General features: G+C 46.2%; 2 protein-coding genes across 7 annotated transcripts; both read right to left on the bottom strand.

Moving 5' to 3' along the window:
* Positions 1-35: 35 nt before the first annotated feature.
* On the bottom strand, positions 36-2,351 carry LOC146234001 (small ubiquitin-related modifier 1-like). The gene is made up of 5 exons (XM_084689188.1): positions 2,194-2,351; positions 1,551-1,631; positions 1,339-1,416; positions 906-977; positions 36-810 (listed from the first exon to the last, which is right to left on the bottom strand). Exons 1-5 carry the CDS (start codon positions 2,203-2,205, stop codon positions 742-744), a joined length of 312 nt encoding a protein of 103 aa, XP_084545314.1. The 5' UTR covers positions 2,206-2,351; the 3' UTR covers positions 36-741.
* Positions 2,352-2,528: 177 nt separating this feature from the next.
* Positions 2,529-7,621, bottom strand: carf (calcium responsive transcription factor). Of its 6 annotated transcripts, none has more exons than XM_084689182.1 (16): positions 7,488-7,621; positions 6,617-6,774; positions 6,342-6,518; positions 6,072-6,186; positions 5,829-5,961; positions 5,666-5,747; positions 5,335-5,524; positions 5,139-5,250; positions 4,895-5,038; positions 4,510-4,794; positions 4,245-4,392; positions 4,053-4,122; positions 3,862-3,968; positions 3,540-3,726; positions 3,223-3,369; positions 2,529-3,079 (listed from the first exon to the last, which is right to left on the bottom strand). In XM_084689182.1, the coding sequence occupies exons 2-16, from the start codon at positions 6,755-6,757 to the stop codon at positions 3,012-3,014; spliced, it is 2,106 nt and encodes a 701-aa protein (XP_084545308.1). In that variant the 5' UTR covers positions 6,758-6,774; positions 7,488-7,621; the 3' UTR covers positions 2,529-3,011. The 6 variants fall into 6 exon arrangements, with proteins under 6 accessions (XP_084545308.1, XP_084545311.1, XP_084545312.1 ...); XM_084689185.1 differs by having other exon boundaries at positions 3,540-3,717; XM_084689186.1 differs by having other exon boundaries at positions 6,629-6,774.
* Positions 7,622-9,071: the final 1,450 nt, after the last annotated feature.

Raw genomic sequence — 9,071 nt, 5'->3', positions numbered from 1 at the left:
AGTAAGCTAACATGAGATGGGTTTTTGGAATTAAGTTATAAAATGACATATTTATTCAAACCAAAAAGGAAATAATATGTATACAAAATATACAAGCGGGATAACATTTATGCATGTTTTCATTGGAAAATATAAATGTGAACAATTATAGCAGTATACAACAACCTGAATTGTGTTAATATTATACATAATGTAGAATTATCCATAACTACAACAAGTTTAATTGACTATTGTCAAGACCACAGTCATGACACAAAGATGAAATAACTGATACAAACTTCATGTAGACACTATGGTAAAAAAAAAAAAAGTTGGCTGCTGATATTCATGCATGGCTGTCATAATTGACAAGGTACTGAAAACCAACATGGGAAACTGCCTGTCATCTTGTAAAGTAAAACCTGAGCTTGATGACACCAGTAAAGTAATTGAGGAACCAGCATAGCAGAGCATCCTTTGAGCTGGGCTTCACTGCTAGGAAGACACAGAAGGCTACATGACAAGGGATCAAAGACAACTCTTTTGAGGAACATTGATTGGTGCAATTTGGAAGCCCAGAGAGACATTACAGGATCTGGATGAGTAACAACAGGTCAACATGTTTCTTCCCTCCATCCTTTCCGTTTGGCAGATATTATAGCTGAGATCTCGAGGGAACACCAGTCAAATGAATCAGTAATCATACAAATATAAAATATTACATAATAAACTAACTTAAGTGGAACACAGCAGGTAGAAGAATCATTCTGTCCAGTGCCCTCCTGTCTGTTCCTGGTAGACCTCAATCACATCTTCATCCTCCATTCCCAGCTAGAGTGTGAGATGAAAGTATACGTTTACAACAGGTTACTTATTTTTTAACATTTAGCAAGTTCTCTCTGCAATGCAGAGCAAGGCCACTTTACCTCTTTAGGGGTTTGGTTGTCTGAAATTCTCTGTCCCTCAAAGAGAAACCGGAGGCTGCTCATGTGGACTCCCTGTAGACACAGCAGAAATGGGACTTTCTCATCAGACACTTCTCTACCGTCCAGATCCCCTCTCCCAACTGTATATCCTGGTGGGACAGTCTGGAGAGGGCATCTGCACAGTCGGGTAGTGCGCTGCGGTAACAGGGATGTGGGGACTACGGTCTGTGCTGGATTTGAACCCATGTAATTGTTTTTTTAATAACATTTCAATTCAATATATGCTTACATTAAATATATATATATTTTTTTTTTAACATTGACATTTGTGAATCGCTAGAAGGCTGAAATTCATGTGAATCGATTTTTTACCCCATCACTAACTGATATCCTATACATTTTCAACGGATCAGAACGTTTTCTGTGTATCTACCTGTCTCTGGCTATATGATTCCTTTAACTTCTTCAGATGTGTTGTCATCTTCACCTTGAAGTGAATTTCACTGTTGTCCTGATGTTGGGAAAGATATAGTACCAAGTTAAGAAACAAAAATCTGCTGAAACATGTCAGCAAAAGGCTCTGGAGTCTACTTTATCTAGACAGATCTCAGACTCCAACACCTACCCAAGGCCTATCCTTTTTACCTGTCCAATCACTTTCAATCTGATGTACTCTCCCCCATCCTTCTTATCCTCTGCATCATCCTGCCGTGAAGGTTTGGATTCCTGTAAACAAAGCAAGTTATAAGTACGGGTATGAGCCATACACAATCTACATGTAGTCATAACTTAAATTACTGTACTGTTAGCTTGCCTGAAGAACCATCTAAAAATGCGCCTAGCTAGTACTCAGTGTAGTCTATCTACTAGATTTCTAGGCTGCCACACTGGTTAGCCAGCAGGAATTACATTGTAGCTAGAGCTAGCTACTCTACAGTAGCTAACATTGTCTTGCTAGTACCCAAAGTAGCTGGGCTAGCTTGCTAGCTCTAACTACTTAGTTTTCCGAATTATGCGCATTCGTATCCAAGGACATGTAGCCAGTGAAGTTAGAGTGGAAGCTAAAATTTGTATCAGCTAACTTAGCTAGCACTAATGCAAAGCTCGGTAGACTGGTTGGTGCTAAATGGATATCTAGCCAGCGAGCGTTAACTAGCTAGCTCTATCAGTATCTGACGAGAGTTTTGTTTTCGCAAGCTAGTATACAAATTGTAGATATTGTATCTACTGTAACTGCAAAACTAACGGCAGCAGTCATGGCATTCGACAATACATAACTTTTACTTACTGTATCTGACATTGTATGTCTTGTTGTTCCAAACCAAGTGTTACCTAGCTACAAATATTGTCAACCAGATTCTGGGTTTCTTTCTCGGCCAAACCAAGCCTACATGCAATGCTCAACCAATGAACCCACACAGGGCCATATAAAAATGTATATGGCTCTGAGCCCACCCATTAGGGTTGCCATGTTAAATCGTAATATTCCCCGATCAAGGTGCCGAATACCTGGTTTGGATCTGAATCGTTGAAAAACATTGGAAATGCCCTTTTCAATTACTCTGATTTTGATTACGTGGCTAAATACTTGAAGTTGAAGCAACAGTTAATAATTAATATTAAGACAATTAATAAATAATTTTATTCTGATCATGGTGTGAATAGCTGTTCACACCTGAAAACAATATGAACCTATTTAAACACTGCTTTTAATAGTAAAATGTATCTGACATATCTCCAGTGATGTGTTGTTCATCATTTACATAATTAGTTGGATTTCACTGTAAAATCACATCATTCAAGAATACATAGCCAATATCTTTCTGTTCATTTATGTTTGAAGCAGGCCCATATTACCAGCACATTCATTAGTATTATCCAAACTACTTTTTTTGCCTTGTCACTTTGGCCTGTACAATTCTAGCAGCTGATGGCAATGTTGAGTTCAGGTCCCAGCTCTGCATGGCTAGCTTAGTTAGGCTCCTAAACAGATTTTAGGTTTTGGCTCCAGTGCGAGATCCTCTTCCCATTCCAGTGCAAGCAGATAAGAGTCTATTACTGAAGACTAGTAGCATGTATTCTAATGATCTCCAGCAGGATAAACGGTCAGTTTCCTGGGTTTATAGTTATGTCCGTGTTCTGCTCTTCTGCCTGATGCCCTAAGCTAGTCAGATCTGAGGGAGACAGAGGAAGGAAGGAGACAGAGGGAAGGAGAAGCTTAGGATTTTAGAAAGTAATTCCAACAGAACATTAAACCACAATATAGGCCTTGGGAACACAGTCTCCTTTCCTCCTTAGTCTTAGTCAGTTTTCTCACCCACGGTTGCAGGGTCTACTATTTGAACTGGGATGATCTGCCTGCCCTCCGGCAGGATCGGGTGTGACCTCCCCTCGTTGGACCCTCTGCCCATGCTGACCACAGGACCCATTCCCAGCACAGCCGACGTGTCAGCCAGAATCAGACCTGGAACACAACCCATCTTTATTGATCACAAGACGGAAACAAACTCTCATTAGTAAAACATTACGAGGAAATAAATGTACTATTTCATAACAGATTACAATGTGTTTATTTCTGCTGTCGCCTTTCATAGAACAGTTTACTCATGGCATAACATCAGAGCGTGGGAATACCTTCGCACAGTGAGGGACCAGCCTGAAGGAACTGCGAGGGGCTGACCAACAGGGGTTGAGGGGGCGAGGGGCCAGGCAGATCCAGGGGGTCTGTGGTCGTTAGTGTGGCACTGGGTGTGATAGGGGGTGACTGGGACAGCGGTCCCTCATAGGAGTACAGTGCTGGTACTGGCTGGAGCTGGATTCCCTGCAGTGGGCAGGGACAGACATGTCATCGATTGTACACGCTGCAAAAAGGGACACACAGCACATACACTGACAGTATGAGACTGGAGTGTCCCCACTGTCTAGTAGCCAGTGAGTGAGCACGACTGGAACAGACCTGCAGCTGGGCGAATATCTTGGGCTGCAAGGACGTAAGAGAGCTGAAGAGCTGCACAGCCTCTGGTGACAGAGTGTCGCTGCCCTCCAGCACACCCCTGGTGAGGCCTACAGGTGGATGGAGAGAGAGGTCAGACATGGGGATAAGAGCTAACAGAGGACAGGGAAGCAGGATTTGGAGTTGAGAGGTACCTTCGGCAGTAGCAGGGGTGAGGGTCAAGGTGACAGTCTCAGTCAGTGGGTCTCCACATATACCTCCCCACTGGCAGGCCAGAGAGACAATAGGATACATTTAGTAGGTAATTAGTAGAACACCACATAATGAGAGTAGGCCTGCTAATGGCTTATGTTGTGGCGGAGAAAGAGTTCTGCCTACTCCTTTACCTGTGTGCCTATGAGGGCTCCAGACAGCTGCAGGGTCTTTTGGGCCTCGTGGATGTGGTTCTTGATGTCATTGACAGTGGGGAAGTAGCACAGATTATGTCTCTCCGGCACCTCCTCAGATTTAAACATCTCCCTCTCCACAAACTTCCTGGCAACACATGAATAGGACGGGTCAGCACCATGGAACCTAATGAGCCAGGGGGAAACTCTGTGGACGACATCATAGGATCCAAGGTCCCACGGGAGCACAGTGGTGCGTCTTCACCTGAGCTGCTTGCGGACGGTGTAGACCTGATGATGGCCGTGAGCCACCAGCTCCCTGATCTTCTCTGCCACGCGCGGGTGGAGGCGAGAGGGCACCGAGCCCCCGTCCTCCGTCAGACCTCCCTCTTCCTCCTCCCCCTCGTCCTCAGCCTCCTCCTTGACCTCCTCAGCCTCCACCTTCACCTCCTCCACCGCTGTTGGGCAGAGATCTGGGGGCGGGGGAGGGATGGGTGCCTCCATGTCGTGGTACAAGTGAGCTTTCTGTGTGGGCAGCTGCATGTAGTACCTGTTAGAAGTAGTTACACTTCAACATGCCAGTATGGTGGAACACAAATGTAACAAGGGTGGATGCCAGTGCTTATGGCGGTCAAATATATTTCTATGACCTGAGGACTCCCCCCGCATCCCGTAGCGTCTTCCTCAGGCTGGAGAAAGCCTTCTCCTGCTCCTGACGCACCACCCTCTTGTCCACCTTGGGGTCGGTGGGAACCCGGTACTCTGGGAACTTCCGCACCTTCTTGATATAGATCCTACGGCATGGGAGCACCATCAACATCCCACACAGATGTGACATCCCACAGAGATTCCCACTCACACTGTGTGTTGATGTGAGTGTGTGTGTTTGTGTACCTGGCAGGACACGTGGCTTTGTAATCGATGTTGACCTGCTCACTGGTCTTCTTGGGCTGGAGGCCTTTCCTTCGTGGGCCATACTGACACTCCATCACTATGGCTCTGCTCCCTGCGGAAACAGAAGACACTTAACTAGCTCACTGTTAACACTCCGTGGGAGTCGGCTCGGAAACATCCAGGGGGTTCGTCCTACCTGCGTTCACAAAGGGAATGCCGTCGTACGGCACATACTGAGACTTCCACATGAGGCGCGTGGCGGGCTTGGCGGGCGAGGGCGACTGGCGCGTGCCGAACACACAGCTGGTCTGCTGCTTGTGAAGCAGGAGGATGGTCTCCAGCTCCGCTTCTGTGGCGCAGAAGCCCCGGTACGAGTCCCCGATCTTCTGCTCGCACACCAGACAGGACAAAGTCAGCCACGGCTGCTCCAAGACCAGCATTAACACCACGGACGATCACTCTCTTCCCCTACTTTCAGGGGTTGTGAGGAATGACTCTGATTGGACAAGTGCTGGAGCTGTACCAACCTCTCCGTTGCGTAGCCTGTGGGCCCAGGAGGGTGCGTTGGCTGGGAGGGGCTTCAGGGGGGGAGTGAAACAGTCCTGGGACCTGCGTGACAACCGATCACATTGTTTTACACGACTCAGATAGAGAGCGGGCCTGTTAAGAGTGGCTGGTCTGTGGGCTTACCTGCTGGGAGATGCTTTTGCTGAGGATGTGTTGGTAGCTGGAGGTGAAGGGGTCAGACCACTGATGGTATCTGGGACAGCTGTTAGCGTTATGGTCTGCATGCCATCCTGGCTATCCTTATCCACAGCAGAGCCTAAACAAATCCAGTCAACTTCCAGGTCAATAAAGGGCAAGAGGTTATCTATGTATTGCAAGCATCAGTGGCAAGCAAAGAGAGGTAAGTAAGCAGTGAGCAAGACCTACCTGCAGAGTCAACAATGTCCAAAAGCGGACCACGAGGAAGCAGGACCTGAGCTCCGAGCTGATTGGACGGAATTACATACACCTCTCTGCTCTCTGACTCACCTGTCAGAATGACCTGATAAAACACAGAGAATACTTTAGAACCACTATGCAACCTTCTCACCATTCATTTTGCACACAGGGGCTATTCCTGTGCAGCAGAACAAGCTAAACATAGCAACACTGTGTCTTTAGCAATCGTAATAATGAAGCAAAGGCCCTCTGTCTCACCATGCGTTCACAATGCAGGGGCAGTCCATTATGGTCCAGAATAAGGAACTCCTGGGCCTGGTTCGGGTCAGGTTTAAGGGAGTTCTGGATGGATAAACAGTTGACTGGATCCTGGGTGTTGACTAGCAGCTCTGAGGATTCAGTCTTTGTCTGCACTATCGTAAGTTTACTCGGCACCTTAAATAAGATACAAATATATCCAAAGTTGTACAAATTATGGATGAATGTAAGGCCTCAGCAGTTGTGACCACTGACTTATGAATTTCTATCACAACCTCAATCTTTACCACTGGTGAACTGCTGTCAGGTCCCTGGTCTGTCCTGATGGAAAATGCTTGTCCAATAGTCAACGCTGGCTCTGAAAGCGTCTCTTCCATGGCCTCCAGCTCCTGCTCAGCTCTCTCACGCTCGTCCATCTTCCTTGGACCAGGCTCTTAATAAGACACATCCACATATTTACTTAAAATAAATTGCTACTTTACATAATGTTTTCAGTGTTTTAATGATAAATCAATAAGTGTTTAATTTAATGCTGATTTGAGCTAGATGCATAAAAGGGATTGGTGTGTTATGTCTTATAAGGATGTGGTTGAAGGAAGGTTGTTGCTGCTGTGTACAGATCGACGTTAGCTTATCTACGGTAATAGGAATCTCTTTAAGAAATGTATTTGTGGAATGATTCACAAATGCACACTCTCGCGTCCATGTACTCTAGCTATTTTAGCTTGACTAGCAGTCTAGCTTCCTTGCTACAGCCTATCTTTACTAAGGTATCTATTTTGCACAGATTACAAAAGTTAGTTAGGCTTAAAATAGTTTGAATGACTAGGGTAGACTTATGCAAACCTGCTACACAGACAGAGTCTAGCAACCATCCTGGTACTAAAATGTATTTGTAACGCCATATTGTTGGACTGAAACGTCGCTGTTCACAAATTGTTAGCCTTTGCGTGCTAGCAAGCTAATAAGCGATCAAGTAATATAGCGGGCTAATGTTTTGCTAACATTAGCCCAACACAACAACCAGTCAAATGAAGCAGAGTTCACACTGGTCTATTGCCTTGTAGCCTGACTGAACGATTTTCAGTGGTTGTGGGGGACTATTTATAGAGCAAGGGTTGGAAATTCAAAACGAGTCTACTCAACCTCGTCTTCACCCGGACTCCGTTCCAGTTTGCCTCGTTCCCGTCCCAACAACGAAATGCGAGGGGACATACTACATAGCAGCGTTGGGTAGAGACATAATGCAGTACTCTTTTCTACCACAGAGTGGTGTTGCGTCCCTGTTGTGTATGGATTTTCGACTGCTCAATACTTAGTTTTTCCCATTTTCCCATTTCATGGAACCAGCATGTCCACATCTTCTGCAGGAACAAAAGGGGTTATTGGAACAGGGTATCAGCAGAGTTCCATGACTCAGACGAAAACCATTCTGTCTTGCTTTCAAAAGTCAAAAATCTGCCTCAGCACTCCTATAAGGAAAACTGGACTGGGTATGTATTGGCAGGACCCGGAGGAGCGCTTGCGTACTGCTATGTTGTACCAGCTGATCCTTTGTCATGTCTAAACTAACAGTTTTGGGTTGGAGCTGAGCCTTTAACAATGAGGCCTGCACGCTAGAGAGAGGAATCTGAGGCCTGTGGTCCCAAGCTGGGAGTAGCCTGGGAGGGAGGGATGTCCCTGATCCACATACAGAGAGATTAGACGTCAGACACAAGACTCCCGTTTCAATCGCATCCTGATCCTTGGTGGCTTTTACTGTGAGAGCAGCTACTGGGTCTTCTCTGGAAGTGTTTGAGTGTTAGGGCGAGAAAGAGGGAAACATTAAGTGAGACATAAAAGACAGGCTATGAATTCCTACCTTTCCAGTACCCCGGAGCTTTGGCATATCCAAACCACCTGCTGATCTGAATACAGGCCAAAACCAATTATGGCCCAACACCAGCCATGCCCCCCTCCTTCCTGTCTGCTAAATGACCACACACACACAAGGAAACATTGAGGAAACATTTGACTTTTGGAATGTTGTGACCCAACTACGGTATGAATTGTGGTGTGTTTCCCGGTGCCGGCTGTCCTGCGAAGGACCAGTGTCTGTTTCTCTGGTTGTCGAGTTGTGTAATAGCTACTTGGTCTGCACTACACAGTTCTGGGTCGTCGAAAGGGGGGGGGGGGGGGGGGGAGGGGGATATCTGTGGGGAAAAAGCCCCTGTTTGGACAAGACCCCCTCACTGTCCTCCGTGTGAACATTTTTGGCCCTGCATTCACAAAAGCCGCTCACAAAGGGGGAGAGGCTGTCTGCTGGGCTGGCTTGCATGACTGCACTGTTTCAATCACCTTTCACCCTCCCAACCCTGCTACGCCTTCACCCCAGCCTCATCCATCCCTGACTGAGGCATAAGGTCCTGTCCCTGATCCCTAGACTGACTGGCTAGTAGTGGGCCACACTGGAGCCTTTGGGCGTTTGGGTTTGTCTATTAGATGTCTAATAGATTTGTAACAATAATCACACGTTCTCACTCTTCCTCTAGAACTGTTGCAGCTAATAGTTATATAGTGGTTGTGTATTGGATAGGGGTCCCTACAGCGACTCAGTCCCTATAATTCTGTATTCTGCCACTGGGCGGAGCATCATTCCTCAGGTATAGAGTGTCTTAATGAGAAGTACAAGACAACAGGAAACATTGAAATACTCAGCAGACCCAAGTTCTGTATCGTGGATGGGCACTT

This window comes from Hypomesus nipponensis, chromosome 23, assembly GCF_054491055.1.
Source record: "Hypomesus nipponensis isolate SF chromosome 23, ASM5449105v1, whole genome shotgun sequence".
In the NCBI taxonomy this organism is placed as follows: Eukaryota; Metazoa; Chordata; class Actinopteri; order Osmeriformes; family Osmeridae; genus Hypomesus; species Hypomesus nipponensis.
This window is presented reverse-complemented; position numbering and strand designations above follow the sequence as displayed.

What these genes read in the sequence shown, in the direction of transcription:
- carf (XM_084689182.1), bottom strand. Translation starts at nt 6,757, where the DNA reads ATGGACGAGCGTGAGAGAGCTGAGCAGGAGCTGGAGGCCATGGAAGAG. An exon ending in GCAAAAGCATCTCCCAGCAG is followed by an intron (nt 5,748 to 5,828) that starts GTAAGCCCACAG and finishes GTTGTCACGCAG; the next exon opens with GTCCCAGGACTGTTTCACTC. An exon ending in AGATATTCGCCCAGCTGCAG is followed by an intron (nt 3,727 to 3,861) that starts GTCTGTTCCAGT and finishes TGCCCACTGCAG; the next exon opens with GGAATCCAGCTCCAGCCAGT.
- LOC146234001 (XM_084689188.1), bottom strand. An exon ending in AATCATATAGCCAGAGACAG is followed by an intron (nt 978 to 1,338) that starts GTAGATACACAG and finishes CTGTGTCTACAG; the next exon opens with GGAGTCCACATGAGCAGCCT. An exon ending in ACAACCAAACCCCTAAAGAG is followed by an intron (nt 811 to 905) that starts GTAAAGTGGCCT and finishes CTCACACTCTAG; the next exon opens with CTGGGAATGGAGGATGAAGA.